Consider the following 24,221-nt stretch of genomic DNA (forward strand, 5'->3'; position numbering starts at 1 on the left):
TGCAGGCACAGAGCATTTGCACAGGAGCACCGCACTGCCACAGAGCTTTCTTAGCTCTTCCCCCAAAGAACTGCCTTGGCCATCCTCCTTTCTCCCACATTTGTGTGCACCCACTAGCACTGCATGTTCCATTTCACATCTTGGAAGCTGTTTCCCTAAATAGTCACCTGGGAGATCCAAATTCAGGTGCTCTGTCCGTATGATTCAGGCCTGATCTCTAACATTTTAAGGAGCTGCTCTGTCAGGTTGTGCATGTGTGTGTGCACAAATAAATCCATGCTATAGACTTCATATTCTCCCCACCTCTCAATTTTCATCTTGGCCCGAAGAAAACAAATAGGCTCCTGTGAAATTTCTGTTTCTCAGAAATACTTCTTTAAAAAAAAATTTCTTGGCTTGTTCTTGTCTAAATAAGTTCAGCATAATAGAAAATCTGTCATGAAGCCACACTCTTCAGACGCTTGCTATACAGATTTTAACAGCAAGAAACTCTTTGTACGCACATAAGCCATTAGAAATTATTGCAGTATATTATCTCCAAAAGCACATTAAGAAAACAATGTTTAATTCAAATCATGTACACAGAGGAAAAGCTAATTATTCTTCCAGGAAAAAAAATATGTAAGGTAAAACTGCATAATAATTCAATTATTAGACCATTATAAAAAAGAGAAAAACAAAAAAGAAGAGTCATGCAATTAAATGTTATTTTTAATTTACTTGTTGACAGACATATTTCCATATCTCTGTTCTCCTGTTACCAAGGTATTGTACTGAAGATGTCAGTGTTGATCAGCTTCCAATCATCAATAGCACTTATTGCAATAGCATCCTGCTAGGAATGGGATTTTCTGCCTTTGCTGGAGTACGTCATTGATTTATAGGAGGGGAAAAAAAAGTAATTAAATCATGAAAAGTGAGACCTGACTATGGAATAAAGCTCCAAGAAAGGAATTTTATTTTTGCCTTAAGGCAATTAGCAGTTTACAAGATGTTTTCTTGGATACTTACTCTCTTATGGCAAAAATAAAATTCCATTGCAAACATGCAAATAGCATGCTCAAGATGCATGCAGAACAAAAGCCTAAAAATTATGAGGTATGGCTTCAAAGCTTGAATAGCACTGAACAGAGTTGTCTCAATTATTTTGAAAGTCCTATAAAACAGTATAAGTATTAATGTGATAGATTTGTAAATAAATATTTGCAAATACCTTAAGAGGGAAAGAAAAAGCCAAAATTTTTATAGCGTTCTTTTAGACTATGTTGCAAGACTCTATGAAGAAAAATATATTTTCCTGGTGAATACTCTGGCACTGTCTTATACAATTTTGCAAGGCTATTGCAATAGTCTGTATACATATGTGCTTTAAACAACCCACACTAAACATGTTTTTAAGGCCGCTGAGTGAGCTCCATTGTGTCAGAGACGGAATGTGTCCACTCATCCTGCCTCTGTCATCTTGGAGGAAGCCTGAAAGCAAATGTTCCTCTGGAGGGAGCCCCTCAGGACTAAGGAAGATCCAGTCTGCAACTTTTTTTCCTCCCATAGCAACACGCAAACAACAGGAGAGTTTACATGATTACCCTTTTTGTTGAAATATGTTTAAAAAAGGAAGTTTGACAGTCCCATGTACAGCTAACTGCATTTTTATTTTCTTTTATGCATACAGTGTGAAACATAAAACGCTTTTGTTTGGATAACTTCCCAATGGCTTGGATGCTTAATTTCAAAATTACCATTGAGCACCTATTCAACCACTAGGAATACTTTGCAGAAAAAGTAAATGCCTGTCCCCCTTTCCAACCATAAATATAAAAATGTATTTTTGCTAATCATTTTCCCTACATAAAGAGCTTTTTCAGCTACAGATGAATCCAGGCAATGGATAATTACTTACTGGATCGGTGACTGCATTACATAGCATAAGATATATCAAAGACATAATAAAGCAACCCATTTATAAATTCTTTGACTACATCAAAGACAGCAAGGAAAAGAGGAAGCCATCATTATCAGACTAATGAGGCAACTTTATAACATTACATTTAAGTTTTTTTCACACAACCTGAAGCCGAGTTTCACAAAAGAGAAATTAGTCCCATTTTGAAAGTGGTCTGTCTTTAATTTAGACCTGCAATCCATTTTTGTCTACTAACTAAATGCTGCTTATATTTACAACAAAAGACAACTGCCTTGATATCCCCCAGTTACCACTACTGTAAATCCTAAAACAATTAAAGTTTTGCTCATGGAGAAAGAAGGCAGAAGAATCTTACCTATGAGGGCTTCCAGAAAACAGTTGATTAAACAGTTAAATTTTATGAGAAGAAAAATACTAAAAAAGATTGCACTGGCCATTTTTACATGCCTATATATCTTTTTAAATAAAAGGGATCCATGCTGCAGCATAGTTTCAACAAGTATTGTGAAACAAAAAAACACAAACATTATTACATTCTCGTTGGTCCCACACTAGAAAAAAATACATATACAAGCAGCAAGCAATCAATGGCTGTCTGAAGAGCCTAACATTATACTAATAAAAATAATGCAGCACAGCAACAAGTTCATTGGAGTGCTCCCTTAGCAGACAACATAACAAATGTACAGCTGTTTATCTTGCAAAAAGGAAATAAATAAAAATAAAAATATAAATAAAAATATAAAAATAAAAAGAGTTTTCAAAGGATCTTTTCCTCAGCATTTAATAACTAATATGCAAAGCAGTCAAGGATTCTTGCATGAAATCATGAATAGCAATAGGTCGTTTTTCAGGGTATTAAAAAAAGCTAACCAGATACACAACGGGATGCCAGCAAGCAGCTTGCATTAGACATAAGGCTTTATATTCCCACTAGGAACATACCTTCTCTGTTTTTGCTTTCCTGGCGTTATGCACAAACCTGCGTCCCAGCTTCTTGGCATACCAGATAGAGGCAAACATTGTAGTGATGAAGATTTCAGTCTGAATATGCAGCGCACACGCACGCAGGAAAAAAAAAAAAGAAAAAAACACCCCCAAAAACTTCCACCACAACTGAGATACGAATCTAATGCTGGTTCAGATCTCTCAACTACGCTGTTGCTTTGTCAGGTTCTCTCATGCTGCCTTCTGAAAAAAAAAAAAATCAAAAAAAAAAAACCAACAAAAAACACACACAAAAAAAAACACCCCAGTGTGGCCAGTCTGCAGGTGTATTTACATACTGCCAGCAGGAAGTCCAGGGTGAGGCATCTTTGCATCCAGCTCACATCCAGTCTGCTAAGTGCCTGTCTGCAGTTCTTTAGCACTGTCACCACAAACTACATATGTGTCAGTATGAAAGGAAGCTGCAGTAAACTACTGTAGCAGACAGCTCACCTCCTCTTCTCCTGTTCTGAAATTTAACTCCTTGGTTCTCTTCGATTTGCCAGCATGCAACAGAAGCAGCAGCAGTTCAAATATGAGATACACAGCACTGCAGGAAAGGAAGGGGGTACAGAAGTGCCAAAAATAGAAATGTGTATTAACTGTTAAGGTGAAGGAACAGGTGTTGTATGCGTTCCAGTGCAATTAAGATACGAAAGGAAAGTGGATTTTACTTCATTCAAGTCATTTGGGATAGATTCAGAGATTTTTGCTACCTAATTTCAGTTCGCAACAGAAATACATCATAGCTGTTCTGTTTACTTGCTGATGTCATACATGCTTTGCTAAAGGATTTAAGACTCACTCAAGGACTTCTGCTTTGCAAATAGCTCCATGAAACAGAAAACTGATATTTTTTTTTCCCAAATTAACCTTTAAATTCTGCCTTACCTAAGCATGCTTGTTCCTCTTCCTTTAATTGCATGTTATTTTACATTAGGAGCTGAGAAGTGATTATGAACGCCTATTTTTGCTGTGATACAGCAATGTACTGCTTCCCTTTTGCCACATAACTCAGCTTTAACCCCTGCACCTCTCTCCAGTTATAATCTATAAACAATAAGCAGAAACATACCCTTTTGGCTCCAGACATATGACTAAACAGATGTTCCTCCCAGCCAGAAGCAGTATCAAAGCTGCAAACTTACAGGGTTTATCACTGTGTTTTGTATTTGATAGTACCGTGCTTTATAGGGCAAATACTTCCCCTTGCCCTCCCACCTATGATTGTGGAGATATCAACATGTAGAAGAACCACTGCTATCCTGTGTGCTGGATCACATTTGTGAAGCACATATGCAAAAGTGATTTCTTCTCTGCTTTTCTGTGGTAAATAGCAAATCAAAATTAATAGAGGGACAGCAAAGGAAACATAGTCATAGCAATCTAGTGTAGGACTCCTGGGGCCAAGGAAGCTCTTTATCTGCCCCAGGATTTTCAGCAAATGGCTGAAACTATTTTCCCCAGGGTACCTGAATTCCAAAGGCAAAATATTCCACTCCCACTTAAAACTTACCCAGAGCATCCAAGTTACTGGAGCTGGATGGCACAGCCCAAGCTTTGAGCCTGAAGGCACTTACTGCTCAATTCCTTTAAGACTAGAAAGAGTTCAAAGAATTCCTTCAACACAATTTAAATTGGTGAGTTGGTTAACTAAATGGAAATTCTTAGATAGTGACTTTTTTTCAGGGAAACTCCAAGGTACGTTTGCTTTTTGCGTGATGCATAAAGGCTTCTGACAAAATACTTTGTAACAGGCAATATTTCTGGAAGGGAATAGTTTCTAATTACTTCCGATTCAGACTTTTAGTTAATGCTGGTTAGTCAGCAAGTTTTAAGGCCACAAGACAGAGTTAAACCATGTCTGAAACATAATTGCTATACATGAGCTATCTATCTGTGACACCACTCCAACTCTCTGAACTCTGGGCTGATGGTAAAAGGGTAGATTCTCCAAGGTGCAAACCCTTTATTACATCACATAGCAGACTTGCATCACTCTCCACATTTATGGGTTGTCAAAGCGTATTATAAGGGAGTATAGGGAGAAGGAGGAAGGAGAGAAAATACGCCCTGAAAAACTGAAGAAAAAAAACAACAAAACAAACATATTTTGTTTCTAGCTGGGATTTCACTGTAAGGAAACATGGATGGAAAAACAAAAATGCCGAAAAGGAGAAACAACATCTTTACATAGCTTAACCAATGCTATAAATGTTAATGTAAAAGGAACAGGAATAAAAATTTTACATATATGCATAAACAGTAGAACACCTCTCCCACTCTGCTCCCATGCTTTTATAAAGAGAATAAGTATAATTTGAAATCACTGCACTACAACCAAAAAAGGGTACATTCTCTCAAGCAACTATTTATATAGTTTTATGTATATTCAGATGCTGAGAAAAATCGAAGGAAACACTCATTAAACAATAAAATCTCACTTTATGACTTCTATCATCGACATTAGCAGTTTTACCAAACTATTTATTCAGAAAAATAGGGAACAATAAAAAGCCACAATTCATCCCACTTAAAGGAAAAAAAATAGAATACATTGTTCATTTAAGGAATAATGACAAAGCAATAGGGAGATAATTTTCTCCACCCACTGAAAATGTTAGATCAGGAAGCATAAACCTTGCCAAATACCTGTTTCTGATTCCAATCAGAAATGCATTTTAACTGTTTGCATGCACTTGCAGATCTAACTAAAATCTACAACACAGGAATGGCCAGACTACAAGTCATTTTATTACAGCTCCATCACACAGTAGTCTGCCATACATTGTCAATAGCATGTTTATTAGGTCTGTACCGGTATCCAGGGATTTTAAGATTATTAATATTTTACTGTAACCATAACAAAGTCTGTATTTTACAAAAGTGGTACAAGCTGAGCTGCTTTAGAAGAAGAATTGGAGCTCCCAACTGTGGTCTGCTCATAGGAGTAATATGTACTTTAGCTTGCTCACTGAAGTGCTACATTACAAGGGCAGAGAGATGCATGCAATTGAACGGCAATACTATTGCAGACAGGGGATAATCAGTTAAGAGCAAATTTTACAAGGGGCTTCTTGCTGCGAATGAGTGGGTGGTTTTCCGTAAACCAAACCACATCTATACTACACATTAAATTGCAATCTTGTGCCTCTCTGAGAATCGGTCTTGCCACAAGTGGACACATGGATACAAGCACAAAGCAACTACAGTGTTGAATCCTATTGTTGTTAATACATGGCTTCCCAACATTGCAAGCAACAGCGATTGATGCTCAGCGCTGAAGCAGATGGTCATTTCAAACACCTTGCCAACTGCTTGTATGTGCTGAGCATCACCGGTATTTTTGCTGGTCAGGCTCCTCTTTCAGTTTTAACATCACTGCTTTACTTAAGCAGCACACAGGAAGAAGCACAGCTTCGCTTTAGACAGGGCATTCATCTTCTCTTGTTAAGGGAGAACTTCTCTCAGCACGCAAGTGGGGTGACAACCTCCCCCTCACACACCTGTGGTGAAGATAGATGTTAGCTGTAGATGGTGCTTCTCTCCTACCTGCATCTGAATATATACACACAGTAGTCATAAAATGCCCTGACAAGGCCCTTTAAAATACAAATACAGCTCAGTCATAAATAATGCCTTTCTTATAAGAACAGGGAGACAGATGAAAAGATTAGTTATTCAGGGCTTGCAGAGCTCTGCTGCCAGTGAAACGGACAGGAGACAGAACAAGTTAAAAATGAAATAGCAAAGATTTAAAACATTCACTTTGCTTCAAGGCTTATATGTTAACACTGCATAGCTGTGGATATAGAAACAGAGATGATGATGTGAAAGTTAGTTAGTTAGCTTTTTTTTTTTTTTTTTTTTAGTACTAGGCAAAAAGATACACTGATTTGGCTGACTGTACAAGCCATCATTCCCCATCCCTAACACATCCAATTATCTTACAGTTACATGATGCCAAGACATGACATTTTATTACCAGAATACTAGGAAAGACATGAACCTTAATTTCTGCTATTCCATCTACCCAGAAGATAAATTTTTTAAGCATTCAAACCTTACAGAAGTTCAAGTAAATGGAAGTCCCAGGGTTTAGTAGGGACCTGATTTTTCCTTCTTTGCTATAAACAGAAACCTCATCAGACAAACGTTCCTCCTACTACTGCAACAGGCAATATTATTATGGAAAATCCATGTCCATTCTGACAAAAGGGGCAGTCACCCCAATCAGCAACACCAAAAACCTTTCTGATTTCTCTCCTGGTGAGGGTAAAACCCACTCTGTTACAGTCACAATACAGATAGAAGATTAGTTTCTACTTGTATTTTCTTCCAGTTATGATGTTTTATAACAGATTTATTTTTTAAAAATAAATTAAAAAAATCCATCACTTAGGCCTGAATTTTAAAGACGGGAAAACTGGGTTACTTGAAAGCTAAATGCTTCCTTGGAGCATCTAAGCCAATGGTTGCAATAGAGCTTAGCAATTCTGAGAACAGTTAGATACTCTGACAAACAAAGGTTGCAGAGAAGGGAATTTAAAACAAAAACAAAAAGATGAAGGAAGATGGGATAGAAATAGGAAAAGAGTGAAAATTAAATTCTGTATATTAAGGATGGGAAAGATGCAAACTCTGCTCTTCCAATTTCAGTTTTTCTAGCTTATCTAATTTCCTTAATAATTCTTGTGCCAAACATTTTCTCTTTAGAAATTGTGTCTTCTGAAACTCAGCTGTGACATTACAAATTTGCCCCAGTCTAATTTGCCCCTGAAAACACGAGATACTGCATGCAGACATCTCCTGTCACCTTTTCTGATATATGGCAGAATTGTCATCTAGCAGAGGGCATGAAGAATTCCATGCATGAGGTCACAGCGCAGTAAAGAAAGAAAATGCAAGCATTTTCCCTGCAGATCTCCTTTAAGTGTGAGGCCCCAAGAATTGTCAACATGCCCTCTGCCGTGCAGTTATCACTTTGGTTTTTCAACTCTTCTATTATTTGATGTTGTAGATGCACTCAACTTGCTTGACACTAAGGGGCATGCTTTAGTGATGGGACTCAGTAGGTCAGATTGATGGATGGACTTGATGAACCTGAAAGCCTTTTCCAACCTAGATGACTCCATGATGTGTGGGGCAACAGGTCAAGAGAAGAGACGATGAGGTGTTGTGCTCCCTAACTGCATGAATGAGAGCTTTAACTGTGGAAGTACATGAAATGGAAACAAAATGAATAAGCGCAAAACACTGCGAATCAGCATATCCCTGCACAGAGGGATGTATTTTAACACTACACAATACAATGGTATAAGAGACAATGATTTAAATTTAGCCAGTTCTTTTCCCTCTTTTATTTGTTAAGCCTTGGAATGGAGACAGACTTAATTATGGTACTTAATTTTGATTTTAGAAATTGATTTTCCACTCTAGTTTCTGCTGGTGCATAGGAAACTCTAGTGAGTCACACAAGTGATACAACAGCCATTAGCAGCCTTAAAAATAAAAACATTAAGAATTCCACTTTATTCTTATCTTGGTCCAAGTTCTGTACAAATTGTTTCTTCATTCACTTTTCTGCTAGAAATTTTAAAGTTTATTCCTGTGATTTTTAGAAATCACAATGAAAATGGTGTATAAAATCCTCAGATGTGCCGTTGTGCTGCTCAGTTTCTTGTATCAAATCAAATCACAGTATATATAGCAGAGTTATGCATCTGCATGGCAAGTAGTCCTACAGGAAATAATATAAAATACAAAATTTATCCTTAGGGAGAGAAAAAGAAAGAAGGGACCACATACTGCAAGTAGTGTTTATGTGTGTCACCAGTGCATTTTTGCAAAGGACTTACTAAATATAAACCTGAACAAAAGTGAATCTGGTGTGGAAACACTTTTACTGCAGCATTGCGTGTATGCCTCCCATCCTGTAGTATTTAAGGACCTTTGTTTTCTTTGCACTTGCTAGTAACTCTGTGGAATATTATTTCTATTTCAGAAAGGGAAGAAAGAAGGCACAAAGAGTGAGTTGGTAACAGCCATGCAGGAGGCTGGAGCATCTGCACAAACTCCTCTCTCACTCAACAAGTGGCCACAGGGTTTGCCACGGCCAAAGCTGAAGCGAGGTGGCTTGCACTGCCTTAACTGCCAGGGCTAACCACACTCAGACCTGCACCAGTCCATCTTCTTTCTGTCCAGAGCAGGTGAGCTGGCAACATCCATTTACCTACCCATAAAGACCACTGAGATATACCCTCTCTGTAGTTTCATACAACAGCAAGTGGGGCAGCCTTTAATGAGCTGTTCTAACCATTACTAATTAAAACAAAACAAAACAACCACAACAAAAGAACAGCCAAACACACACACACAGAATATTTGCAGACACAAGCATGGGAATATAAATCATCCTATGATAAATATTATTTTATTCCTGGCTAATTACCGGCTGCCTTCTCTTTCAAAGCCCTCCTTAAATCTCACTTTCATTTTATCAGCCCCAAGAGCAAAACTTATAAGTCAGCTGAAGCAGAATCACAAGTTACACCCACTGTATCAGTGAAACACACGGTCTCCTTTGACCCAGTGCCATTTAACAGTTCAAGGTGAATGTGCTGAGCCCTTGTCCCAATACCACACTCTCTAAAAAAACCCTGTGCCCAAGAACCCAGGTTTCACTGAAACACAAGATGAAGAAGAACTACCAGTGATGAGTTCAAATAAGATGGGGAAAAAGTGAGCTACCAAATAACCTTACACCCCCACCTCATCACAGGTGGGCACGTTCATACTCCGATGGTCTGAGCCCATTCTATGCTCCTCTGAGCAGCAGTAGAGCCCACGCACATTGATCCACTCAGCAAGGCCAGGCTGCCTTGGGCCACTCTCCAAGCCCTGGCTTGCCCAAAGCAGGTCACTGATCCCAGCTTAGATCCCTCCCCTCCTCTCTCCAGCTATATTCTGCCACTGACTGGGCTGCCCCCACCTGAGCAGCCTCTTCCACCCCTTCCTCTCTAGGGGCTCCCACCTGGCCTTTAAATGCTTCTTGAAGACCATAACCCATGTGCCGAGAACAAAGCCACACAACAGGTACTGACTTATACCCCTTTTCATTGCATCTCTGGCTCTTCACCTCTGCACTCAGCTTTCCCAGGCTGTGATCCACACTCAGGTATGCGCCCTCACACCCTGAGTCCCACAGGGAGAGGCCCTGCAGTTCAGTATCACTTGGGAAGTCAAAAGTCATCACAGAGGTAAATCACTGAACTTTGCTAAACCCTTGAGGTGTTGAACCTAGGTTTAAAAAGCAATGCATTCTCGCTAAAATGCAAAAGAGAGACAGAGGGAAAAGGCTTTGCTTAGTCCCTCCAAATACAAGATGGTCTGTGTATGACAGGCAAACAGCAACAGAAGTCTTCATCCATGACTGGCAACAACTGCTTCTTGTGTGCAGAGACAAGAGCTCTCCATGCTCATGGAACCAACTTGCCACCAGTTCATCGCTCGAGCACAGCTCGAACTGCAGCAGAACCAACCCAGGGTTTTCTGCCTTAATTCTGCCACAGCTCTTCTGCATGAGCTTAATTATTCTTTGCAAGCCAGCTGCTCGCTCTTCAAATGAAAAGAATAATGCTCTACTGCACTGGGACAGACTAAAGATAAAAGTATTAACAAATGTGAAGTAATGTGATAGAAAGCATTATAGGAAAAGGGAGCATCTACCCCCGCACTGGCTTATGCGGAACTCTAGAGAAGCCTGCAGAAAGGTCTCTGTGAGTCTGTAACAAAACTGATTACACAAATGGCTCATTGTAATGTGACACATGAAAAAGTCCATTTTGGCAATAACAGTAATAAATGTTGGTGTTATACCTGCTTTGACCAGAAAGAGAAAAGAACTGTAAAGGAATATGAGGTCAAAGAAAAGAACAGACTTTTCTTTCATATATGAGAAGATCTTCAGAAGACCAATATATTGCAAATAATAAAATATAAACTGTATGTTTCCCCATCTAAAACATATTTCAATAAATTAATTTTATGCTAAAATAAGCTAAGAGAAAATTTACTGTACCATGTTTTCTTAATCAATACCATTCAAGTGCGGCCCCAGCCCTTTTTATTCCCATTCCTTAGGACAAACATGAGAAATGTAGATGTAGAGGTAATTTTTTTTTTTGTTCCAGAGGATTTGGGCACTTTGAAAACCAGAGGAAAAATTGAGGCAGCATACGGATAGTGGGATATACTTTGATAACAGACGGTCTAGAGTTGATCAAAAAAAATCCTGAAAAATTGTTATAGCTTTTTAGGACAACAAATAGCATCTTTTTGAATGCTTTGAAGTTTTTAAATTTAAGTTGAGTGTTTCAAGAAAACAGAAACTTTCTGAGTTGTCTAACCAGTAGAAAATTGAGAAAGTGTTCCTTGAAATTGTCAAAATATTTGTCTTTTTCATCAAAAATCAGAACATTTCAGCCTGCTCCGGGGCTGTCAATACTGCTGTCTAAATTACATTTACATTTAACTTTCCCCTGGGATCCCAGTCAACAGATATTTTTAAAATTTCTTTTCTGCACATCTCCTTGAAAATACTTTCTTTCGATTCATGCATTTAGCAGACTTAAAGATTCTCCCACACCTTTCTGCAAATTGTGTTTTGCCAAGCCAGGCACACTGGTTGCCTTCTTATGTGTCACCCAGACTTCATGAAGACACTATAATGAACTTACCTGAACTTTTAGAAAAGCATCATATGGAGGGAAAGCACCACGAAAGCAAGTAATTAACTGCTTTCCATTTTTCAGGCATAGCGGTAACTATATTTCATGCCTAGACCTCCCAGAAACAGAATACAAGAGGAATGAGAAATTGTTTCCCAGCACTCCTCACAGCTAAGTACACAGAAGATTTAATATACACAACTTTTTACAACTCATCCTTTGCCTTCCACATAGGGATGTACCAGAACAATCACTTCCAAGGACTCTAGTCATTCGTTGTATGGTTCTAGGAGAGCCAGATAGGTAATGAACTGAACCAAGAATTCTTCCTGTTTCCAGCTGAATTAACTAACTAGTTATTGTGGCAAAATCCCATTCCCAGCAATGGATGGGAACTCTGATCTTACTCAAGAGAAACATTTTTTTCTCTCCACTTTCGTTCTCTTCACCATGCAAAGTCTTGAAAGGTTTGGTGAGGGTAAAAGTGATAAGAGGGCCCAGACTTCTAAGGAATGCCTCGTCCTCACAGGTTTATGCTTCCAGACACTGCTGGTTGTCAGTTAAAGCTAACTGGTCTTGTAATTAATGGCAGCAGCTGCCTGGGCTCTGGTGAGCCCCACTTCTGATCCAGATCATATACTTATTACATCAAGTCCCACAGGCAACAGATAACAAGGGGAGTGATTCCAGTTACCTGCCTACCTTGCACTAGCCTGCACAACACTCTTACATCCCTTAAGAGTCATTATTTTAATCAGTTAAGCACATCCCACTGCCCGAACTGCTTCTTTAAAATGCCCTCTGACTTCTCTACTCTTTACTTTTAAGACTCCCTTTTCAAGTGCGTAACAGGCATTTATGAGCTTGCAGTTCCTTAAAAATATTGGGTTAAGTAATATTCAGTTATCTGAGAAGCCATACTCTGCCTACAGTAATGATGTAGGAAAAGACACCAAAAAGATAGTAGATTGCAACTGCATTGCACAAATATATTGGTAATTTGTTGTGATTTAAAGATGAGGTAAGCAGACAGCATAATCTTCCAGTCTCATGGCTTCAGTCTAAAGAGGACTGAAGCAATATACCTTTTTATTATCTCACCAATTATGGACAATAAATCACCATTAAAGCTCAGGACATAACATGACAACATAAATGTCCTATATTAATACATTACCTCAGTGTACTTCAAGGCGAGACCTCACTAGTGAAACATGGCCATTCCTACCTATGGGATTTCCATCAGAACAAGTCCACGAAAGAGCATGCTAATTCTTTGGCTTTTATTCTACACTCAATGCACATCCCAAGCAATACATCATGAATAAATATTACGTCTTACATCTCATGTTTCTTTGCCAACGCAAAGAGCTACAGAATATCAGACAGGACTTCATAAATCACGATTTCAGCTGTTTCTAGGACAGGGCACAGAGCTAAGGTTTTAGCCTCTATAGCTGTCCATTTAGGAACGTGTAACATGCCTTGCTGAGAAAGAACTACATTTGTAGTTACACAAGCAAGGCATATTATGTTACAAATGCAGATTCAGGAAGGTTTATTTTATTTATTTTTAAGCAATGCTATACATAAAGCCACTTAAGCAGAAACAGGTAAAAGATTACATTACGGAGAATACTCTTTGAAAGCTCAAGATAACAAAATGAATTACAAACTACTTGCGAAGTTGTGGCCTTCAGAAGTTGAGGTAATTTTCTCACAAAGCTTTTCCATGCATAGAGCAAGAGAGACTGGTAGAACTGATATGTGGTAATCTGATTTGCAGTTACATCTAAACGTCTGGTCTGCTTGGTTTTCGTACATTGATAAACTCGATTAAGAGGAGTCTTGAAATGTTACGGAATAGCATTTTATAACTATTTTACTTGTGTATCCTTCCTGGATAGGTTTTAAAAACAGGACTGTAAGTAAAATATGACTACAGATCAATATCATAATATACATTTTAAATCCAGTAAGCTCTTAATGGTTCTTTTGCCACTGTAGGAGTTAAAGTTGGTTGATATTATGCAACACAATTCTCCCAGTAATAATTTCACAAAGAAGACACAGCTATACATAGGATGGATATAGTTATATGAAGAACGGTCTGTAGGATGTTTCACTTCAAGTGGAAAAAAAAAAAACAAACAACCCAACCCAACCCAAATATATACACACAATCCCATATAATTCCTAAGAATTAAATTCTCTTCTTCCACTTTAACTGGGGGTGTTGCCTACTAAACAACACTGTTTTTCTCTCATCTAATGCTGGCAGAGTCTCTGTTCTTCTGCTTACGTGTATTTCAGAGATCTAGGCAATATGATTTAGGCAATTTATAAAAGACCACATATTCCTTTGGAACAGAGCACCCTACTATTTCAACGTTCCAGACAGTACTAGATATAATGGTAAAAAAATAAAATCTAAAGGTTGCCAAAAAGATTTAGGCATTTAGAACATAGTTAGCTATTGCCAACACCAGCCAAATAATTTACCCGTAACTCTTCAGTTTAGAAGAAAGGTCAAACCATTGGTTCCTTTCAGTTTATAGAAGCAGAAATCCCACACATTTGATTCATCCGAACATACTTATTTTTGAAAAGTGGAAAGCCTAAAATACTTCAGAACACTACAAAAAGTAGTATTTTGCACTTAATTAGGCTTCTCAATACACGTGAAGGCACTTTAGAAGTGTCCCACAGGTCAATGAAAATAAAAACTGACAGCCATACAAGGCGTGAATTCATTTATAAATAAATACCGATTCTGGCACTTAACTCCTATGTAATTTATCCTACAAGAAGAGGAGAAACGATGCAAGAACTAGCAATTTATCCTTTGTTAAGATGTGAGCATAGCCCGTGGTATTAAATAATCTGAATTGCAATCATTTTCCTATGTGCACTTAAATATTATCTGTAAATCATAATTAAATAGATTTTCACTTTGTTATTACCATATACATCAGTATTATTATTCTAAACATTTCAAGTTTTCATCCACACTGACAGAATGTTTCTGGACAGACCAAATGGATTCTACATCACGTTTTTAATGTGAACTGAAGCATTGTATCTACAAGATTTGAAAAGAAAAATTCAGTAATGTGCATAATTCTAATCAGACTGCAACTGAGCAGAACTGTTCAGCTGCCTTGCTTAACAGCTGGTCTAAATCTCTTAGGGAGGAGCATATTTTTACAAAACATTTTATGAGGCCACACACTGAGAGTTACAGGAGTTTATTCTAGAGGCAGACAGGTTGATTAATAAATATCAGTTTTGCTTTGGGAATCAGAAATATAAGTGGATGGCTGTCCAAGATGCCTAGGCAATTTGTAGATTTATGTTTATTTACATGTGTGTAATTTAGTAACTCCAAATATTGTATTAAATAAATAGCCTCATGCATAACTAGCCCAGATCTTCTATCAACTTCTCAAATGCTTATATTTGGCAACATTCAGAAGTGAATATACCCATCCTCAGACAGAAAGATTTGAAGAAAATGAGAATAAAATAGCTGAGCCAACACGTAACAGCAATCTGTCTCCAAGACACATGTACAGACAGTCTGGCAAGATAACTAGGGCAAGAGGAGTGGAAAGAGAGAAGGCCAAAGACTGGGGTGTGTCAGATTTGCAGTTGTGAGTCACTTTATTTTCTGAGTTACTGTGCAAGATAGATGTCATGACCTTTCATACAGCATTGCTGAATAAAATGCTAGTAATACTATATGTCAGCCTGGACAATAACTGGAATCATCTTATAAATGCTCAAAAATATTTGAAGTTTTCTAAGAGGCACAACTTTCTAGCACCAGTTCTGTGCTCAGGACCCAGTGCTACTGCTTCATAGTCTTAGTGAACAATGGTGAATAAGCACTTTGGTTTGTTTTCTAATGAAATGTGTATTTGGCAATCAGTCATTAAATGCTTCATACTGACAACCAAAATGTTTTCTATATATCTGCACTGTGGAAAAAAAAAATAAATAAAACTGTAAACAGAGACTCAAGCTACTTGGGATTATATTTCCTTCTCCATCTCACCGTTATTTTCTTAACCTTCTGTTAATTAAAAACAATTGTCCCCAGTCATTGAACTCCATCAATTCAGAGGATCTCTAGGAGGTTGCCCACATTCATTCGCTGCGCTTCTCTTTTCTGTAGTCCTCGGTCCTCAGGGCCACAGGTAACATATTAAGTGTATAAAACACAAGATGTAGCTTTCCATATGGAAAGGTTGAGGTATATCAACTGTCTGCCCAATCCATCCACACAAACCGAACTTGTTAAGAACATACAAACTGGGTTCTCTTTGCAGCTAGATTACCTACATCAAATTGTCAATGTCCCTCCACCCCATCTTCCATCCTTCCTTCTTTCTTTCTTTATATTTATTTGTTCTTTATTTATATTGTTTTTCTGCTTGGATCAGACTGTCATTCGTATCAACATGCTTTCATTCACTTTATTCCCCAACTTGCTATAGCATAGATCCCTCACAACAGCTGGAAGAAGGTTATCCAGTAATTTTTTCCTGAACTCCTTTGCCTGTACTTCTACCCTATGAGGCTTAACCAGTAATATATTTTATGAACTAGGAATTAGGCAACTTTCTGAAAAAAATAAATAAAAAAAATAAATCTACCAACTAAGTTAAGAAAAAAAATAAAAATAAAATCAATACCACATCCATAATTCATTTAAAAACTGTCACTCTTCAAACATTTTTAAGCATCTCATTCTACCTCAGAGGTTTTCAGTTCAAAAGAACCCTTTATGCCCATATTTCAGGGACCAGAGGGAGTCTTGCTTCAACATTTCTTTACTAAGACATAAAGGATTAATCAGTCAAAGAGGAACAGGTGAGGGGACATTATTTTGATAGCACATTTTTATTACTGACTGCACAGAGTACCTTTTCCTACTTCTCTCAAAATAAAATGCTATAAATAAAGCAGAATATATGGAAATATAAAAACCCAAACATAAATGGTCCATATTTCACCTGGTCTAAAGCCGTCAATGAAAATTTAAAAAACAAAACAAAAGACAGAAATAAGTGAAAAATTAAGTTTACATCTGCTGAGTCGATGATACTAACCTTTTAAAATAATGTTTTGACTAAAGAGCATACTCCAGCAATACTCCTGGCCAGCTGCTCAACGACACACACAGGTACAGACACAGAATTATGCAGAAAGAGAGGCTAGTTGTACCAACAGTTTGGCACTGCTTCCAAGCAAAGTGATGGTTTTATTCCACTGGCCTTGCGATAGGCACATTTCCTGATCTCTCTTCTATAAAAATTATTTGGGAAGGTCAGTACCTCCTGCTCTGCAGCTCTGTTCAAGCACTGTGGTAGAGCTGCCTCTCACAGATGATGCTGGGAAAACTGCCATGACCAGAGAGCTGCTACTTGTTTTCTGTTGTTATTGTCTTGCTTGCAAAAGGAGAAGCCAGAAGAGCTCTTTTTAAGCTCAAATTACTTTGTGCCTCAGTGCTTTTACAGATTTCAAATGATCTCAGTATTATGCAGCTTACATGGAGACCCTAAACTGTAACTGCAAGATCATTTTCAGAAATATTTACAAAACTATTGGCTATTATAAATTGCACAATTTACACCTAGACCAACTTGCTTTCAGGTTCTGTGGGTCTCTGAATAAGCGAATCCTGTTTGGCTTCAAAGCAGTCATCTCCTTCCAAACCTTACACCCTGCCCTACCATCCCTCTTAATTGCCTACTTGAGACCTGGTGTGGGAAGCAACATTTCTAAAAATCCATCAGAACCTTCTGTCTTGACTCCAAGCTCTTTTGCCTACCAGTGTGGAGTTCCTGGGATTTCTGAGACTAGTAATTCGTCACTTCTTGCATAACCTAGGTCCAGCCATCACACAAATCCAGCAATGCAACACAGCTGCTTTCTGCCAGTATCATGGGACCTGTGATGTCAAGCTTGGACTGAAATATGTAACGTTTGGATAGCTAAAATTAAGTGAGGTAAATCACACCTCAGAGTAATCATAAACATCCTATACTACTAAAGAGAAAATGTCCATTTGTGGTTTTTTGCATGAGTTGACAGGGAAGAATATGTAATTATATCCCTTCTGTATAACTAATCGTGATAGTTAAGAGAAGCACTCTGAAGAACATTTGATTTAATAAGACTGGTGGCATTTGGAGATACCTTAGTTTCAGTATGCTTTTGTGACACTCATTTCCACTGTCTTTCTAACAGGATGAAAATAAATTTTTGGTTCTGTGTTCCACAGACACAGATGGTCAGTGAAGTGAAGAGAGGTATTGGATCATCTCTGTGCCCTCAAATATATGCAAATATCTTTCTAAAATTCAAAGTATACATTCTTCCGGTAAGGCTGTGTGCCCCCACCTGCATGACCTTTTCCATTAGTTTTATTTGAAATTCTGCTGGACTTTTCAGCAACCCTTCAGGACTAAAAGTTTTTTTGTTGTTGTTGTTTTTTGTTTTTTTTTTTTTTAACAGGACCAGCAACATATCCCTTCCTTATTGCCAAAGCAAGTCATGCCTACAGTTTGCTTCAGATACTATATTTGAGTTCTTAGCCTGAGACTCTGGCTGTAAGCGTGATCACATATTTGAAAAATACTACTTGACAATACTCACAGGTAGACCCATTTAAATTTAGTCCTTGGTTGCAATATTTATGAATTAAAAGTTATACAAAAACTTGGTGGTTTAAACCTTCACTATCATAGGATGGCATCTTATTATCTGTTTTCCATCCAGGACAAATAACCCTTGTAAAGATGAATGTGCTGCCAGACTTCTCTACCATCTCCCAGTACATCGTTTTAAAATTTCGTAAGACTTTTTTTTATCCACTAAGCTGAATAATGCTCATAGAGCTTTCTCTCGTGTACTGCAAGAAAGAACCATTAAACATCCCAATATCAAACATTTAATATTTCCAATATTAGGATACATTTTACTCATGCAGTGTAAGTAGAGTTACTGAAGCATCAAGAATTCAGACTGCATTTTTCTGACATGTTAGAATTCATGACATTATACACTACCTGAAAGGGTATGTTAATGATATCTTAGTGCAGCTTATTAACATTGATTTGTATTATTTTAATGCCTAACATTTTTCAATAATTGTACCTACAGAAGGCAATAAAATAGTTAAATCAGACACCACTACCCTTTAACTCACATCCTGATTTTACTATTAAAGTTCAAATTTGATCTGGAAGATGCAAAAAGCAGCAATCTATAGTGCATTAATTCTAGACGTCAGGTACTAATTCCAGAAATCAGGGTAAAAATTGACAGGAGAAAAATGTGTCAGTTTGATCCCAACTCTGACAACAGAATTGAAAGCCAGCATCCCAAACCAAACATTTTTTCTCTGATATAGTAATTTCAATAAAACAGTTCCTGAGTCTTCAATTTATATCTAAAAAGCTGTAGCTAGACAGGATATAGAAAATGGAGAAAATTTAGTGAACTAATCTTTTAGGTCAGTCGAGATAAAAACTAAAATTATTTCCTCATTTACCTCCTCACTTTAGAGATCAAAATCATGTTTCTGGCTTGCTGATACAATTATTTGCTTGTATGCTTGCCAGGCAGTGTAGTACATATCCATCTTCACTACATGCTACATGCCAGCAATCTCTCTGCTTGTGCTAGGCAGTTGGAAACCAATCTGTTAAAGTCCACAGCATGACGCAAAACCATTCTCCTCTCCTCCTAACACCTTTCTCATTGAGAGTTGCCTTGAAGAGCAATCTCTCTCCATCAGCACATCTCCTCACTAGCGCCTGGCCAATAGATCTTAGAGTTTGCACACGAGTTCTTAAACGATGCTTTCTTGGCTTAGAAGGGTTTTTTATGGGTTGGCAGAATAGCACACAGATGAAAAACTACTTGGTTCTACCTCAGCTAGCTATATATTCTGATATAATTTGGGTGACCATTACCCAGCTACTTCTCTGGGCAAACTGAAAAGCAGGACAATTCATCAGTCTGCTAACATAATCCTCATTTAAATCCTCATGCACAGCAGAAAGTACTTAATATTACAATCCATCACCTATCTCCCTTGCTGGTGTCAGTACAGGAGGAGTCATTTTTTTTCTTTGAGAATCTGCATTTAAAGTTGTATTAGAAGAATACATGCACTTTACAGACTTGATTTCAAAAATGTCTGCCTTGCAAATTACACAGAATTCTAAACTAGGCACTCTGACAATATTTAATCCCTACGGCTGGGATAGATGGGTTTCCATCAACAACTGGAAATGATTCCTTCAGCACTTATCCATCATGGCTGAAATCCCACTGTCCTATTAAAGCATCTCTGACTCATTGCAAACAATTTAATTTGGAACAAAAGATCCATTTGTTATGAACAACGCTGAGTATTGGTGATGGGACAGAACTGCTAGGGCACCGAAGGGGATTCAGGAAACTGGGCTTCAGCTGCTGGCTCAGCCATGATGCTGGTGTAAAGCTCTGCCCTGTTCCCTTCCCCACTGCACGTCTTCGTTTCACCAGCCAGAAGAAAACAGTACTACTGATCACCCCTTTAAGGCCTTTCAAAGTATGCAGATTAAAACTGCTTTATAGGTCAATACAATTAGGGAAAGGTGAGGTTCTATACTACTCATTACATTTGAAAGCCATATCTATATATGCATAACAATTTTTTTTTAATCTCCAATAATATATTATTTGTAACCCCCCTCCACCTTTTCCTTTTAGCCTTTTTTCTTTCAGGATAAGGAAACCAAGAAAGAGACCCAGTCATTCATCAGCTAAGTTTCCCTCCATCCTACTACTAATTGGTTCATTAAAAATTAGTAATCAAAATTAATAAAGAAACGTAGAGCACAGATGAAGCTAGTATGAGTTCTGTACCCGTGATGCCAGAATGAGGACTTTAAAATGAAAGAAAGTCTTTTGAGAATGATATAGAAATGCCGAACAGCTCTGCAAACAGCAAGGTAAAGTTTAGTGATGCAGATACAGAGGGCACTTCTGCGCAATAAGATTTCTGAGCTGGAGCTACAAAATCCATCATAAGCATTAAATAAATTAATTAATAATAATAAAAAAACTGTCAAATTGCAAGCACGTCCACACTCCAAAGCCAGGAAATACTTTCCAGAAAAAAAGGGTAGCATAACTTTTATTTTCACTAATCTTCATTAATTAGCTTCTAATGACCAGAAAGTTCCCTCTCCCACAGCCGACAAAGACTTTAGCATGCTAAAAAAAAAATTAAAAGATTGCTTATAGCATGCAAAAGAACTATCTTCTAATCCCAGGCTCTTTTTTTTTTTTAATCTGACTATGCTTTAATTCCCATATTTTTTTCTACATGCTTTTTTTCTCCCACAGCTACGCTTTTATGTCCTAAACTAGATTCAGAATTTTGTAGCATCTAGGACCCCAATTTAGGCCTACTCTGTAATTTAATATAATTTGTTATAACTGCTAGAATTATTAAAAAGGTTTCAAGGGATAATTTTTAGAATAAAATTTGGCTGCAAAGATTTCTTGCTGACAGAGGGCCCAGAGGAGTTGAGATTCATCTTTATATTCAGCTGCCAAGTGATGGTGTTTTATCTGTATGATATATTAAATTTTGTATCAACTTTCCTTTCTGTGATTACTATCATTTTCATCTATGAAATCCAACAGTATTCAGCACAACTTAAATACAGTTTCAGAATAGCTGTTCAGCACCTTTTCTGTAGGTTTACTGACATGTAGGAAATGCACCAACATGTAATGGAGGAACTTAAAGAATGAAAGGGGATGCTTCCTCTGTTACCACTGCAAGGAGACAGTTTTTCTCTCCATCAGCAGAGTTACAGCAACATTTATCTTTCTTTCAGGCTACGTATTTGTACTTACTCAGTTCTTTCAAAGGAAGTACCTCCTTTCCTCTCATCTTCATTGTTTAATTTTTCTCTAGAAAGGAGGTCGGCACTACATATTAGGGAAAAGGAGTTGCTAACTCTTTTAAGAGGATAAAAGTAAGAAAAACAATGCTGCTTACGATTGGTTCTGAATTTCCTTCTGTGGAGGTGGAATGTGTTCAGTGTCTGAGCAGACAGTCTCTCTTTGGTGAGACTAGGGACACAGCAATGGAAGATAAGTAGAGAAGAAAACTTTCCATTACAGCCAGTGAATATAGAAAGCACTAATCCCTCCCTTCTCTGGTGCAAGGCAGGTGCAACCAGGCAAGAGTTGTACAAGCACAGCAGTAACATGTTAATGGCTTGGCGCTGGTACTTTTTGGCACCATATCAAAGTACTTGAAGGTCATTTTGTGAGGCAAAAGCATTTCTAAGAAAGGTCGATGGACAATGAACAAGACTTCTCTCAACAGTCTTGTGGGAAAAGCGCATCTACCTAAAGAAATGGTCATCAGGGCAGTAGAAAAAGAGCTAGAAAAGCTAAAAGACAATACAATCACAAGAAAATCAGTATCAGAAAGATCAGTATGGTCAATAAGAGGTGAATAGGCCCTGGTATTTAGCTAGGAATGACTGAAAGCATCCAAACTGGAGTTGGAGGAACAGAACAGAGAAATTTGGCTCTGTTCTGTAGCCACAAATTGGACAGTGGATGATTTCAATGCTGAACAAATCCAAGTCCTTTATGAGCATGTTCCAGAATTAAAACCCTAGCATAATGGATCAAAAGTACATTAAGAAACACTGTTGTTTAAAGTATGGGTAAGATCAGTGGTAGCATAAATTCATTTTCGTATCAAATACAAGAAACATAGCTTAGTGTATATGGTAAATCAGCAATCTTTAAGCAAGATGCCTGTGCCTTGCTACATAAAAAAAACACAAAGTTTCACTATTCTTAATACATCAGCACCAGTGGTAAATTGCAATAGGTAAATATTTCCTGAATATTTAACTAGGTTTATATTTAATTTACAATAAATGGCACTGAAGAAAAAGGAGCCAACCCTGAGAATTCTCCAGTGCATATTGAATCACTGGTCATTTCGCCCTCATGAGAATTTGAATTTCAACAAGTATTTTTAATTGAACCCCCTGGATTTTAGCTTATGATTTAATCTACCAAGTTGCTAAGGCAACCAATGATTATAGCTGTTGGGCAAAATTCACTGAATTGTTAATCGATCTTAATCTGGATACAGTGCATCAATAGTTATATCACAAGGGAAATAGAAAATGCTACAAAAAAAGTTTGATTTTAATCCTTAAATTAAAACAAAGACACTAGAATCGCAAACTTGTATTTCATAATAAACATCTATATTAGAAATAACATCTTCTAAAACCAGTTGTTTCAACAGAGAGGAATCTTTCACCAAGGTCCATATATCCCCCAGCAGCGTGTGTCTCAGAGACATCTAATCAATGAGCTTTTTAATGTGTTTGACTCTCCCTCTGCTCTGAAAGGGGGAGAATAGATTTACCCTGATCGAAGGTTGCAGTCATTATTCCAATATGATTGTGTTAGAGGATAACCTTTGTACGATGTTGTTTCAAATCCATGTAGTACTTGCCTGGCCCACTATATAAAACATAATGACCAGCCAAGGTGTGGTCAGGAACTTAAGCAACTCTGCTTTTTATTCTTTTTTCACCATGAGCATTAACCAGTCACTCAAGATCTCTGTGCCTGTTTCAGTTTCACATTTCACAGACAGAAGGATGTAATCACTTACCTGCTACATGTAAATGATGTGAGAGCAACTTTGAAATTATGCATTTTGAAATTATTTTTATCATCCAATGTTATTATTGATATATATCATACTAATTTTAATGGCCACCAGTAGTTAGCCAGAGAGTGTATTTTCTGTTTTATGGTCTCATTAAGTGTCCATAAATGTATGCATCCAGTTTTAGTTAACTTTGCAGTTATAAGAGTGCTTTCACTCTGTTTTAATCAACTCACTTTTAAAGAGAACTAAACTCTTCTGAACATCCAAAGCTAGTGTCTTATTCTTAATATATTTTCAGAAAAACAAAACACCTTAGCTTTAGTAGTTTAGGGCAATATTTTGCAAAACAAACTGACGTATATATAAGATATTTAGATATTATTTCTTGAACATGTATTTCTCATTTGATGACTGTTCCTCACACTATTTAGCTGTTGTAATCTAGAGAACCTTTTTTTTTTTTTCCCCCAGTTTGCTTTCCTCAATAAATTTAACCTGGAAAAATAACAGAGAGACAAATACCTATGAACAAGTTAACACAGAACTAGCATGCTAGATGAAGGAGGCAAGGGACCAGAATAATTCTCGATAACTGTCTCTGTGACTCTATTTGGATTCCAGTAGCTGAACAAGAAGGTTGCAGGTGTACAAGTAAGGAAGAATTTTCCCCTGGCAGCTCACAGAAAGCTAATTACAAAGTCTTCCACCCCCCATCCCTTCCTCCAATTTATGAAAGTTTTTGGAAGGTAAACTAACCTATCACAACATCCAGGGATTTGAAAGATCATTAACCTTTTTGATAATTAACATTAATATTGTTTGTGGAAATAAGGATATGGTCCTCCCCTGCACC

At 37.5% G+C, this 24,221-nt stretch overlaps 1 protein-coding gene across 32 annotated transcripts in view; it reads right to left on the reverse strand.

Annotated features, from left to right (window-relative positions):
* Positions 1–24,221, reverse strand: part of DLG2 (discs large MAGUK scaffold protein 2) — a 1,042,459-nt gene that overhangs the window by 517,759 nt on the left and 500,479 nt on the right. For 2 of the 32 annotated variants that reach the window (XM_080581566.1, XM_080581565.1), the window contains exon 1: positions 2,870–6,377. The exons of the other annotated variants lie outside the window; for them this stretch is intronic. In XM_080581566.1, the coding sequence (XP_080437692.1) occupies positions 2,870–2,947 (78 nt within the window). In that variant the 5' untranslated portion in view covers positions 2,948–6,377. Of the gene's footprint in view, positions 1–2,869; positions 6,378–24,221 lie in introns of those variants that run through there. 32 annotated transcript variants of the gene reach the window in all.

This window comes from Anser brachyrhynchus (assembly GCF_964034855.1).
Source record: "Anser brachyrhynchus genome assembly, chromosome: 1".
In the NCBI taxonomy this organism is placed as follows: Eukaryota; Metazoa; Chordata; class Aves; order Anseriformes; family Anatidae; genus Anser; species Anser brachyrhynchus.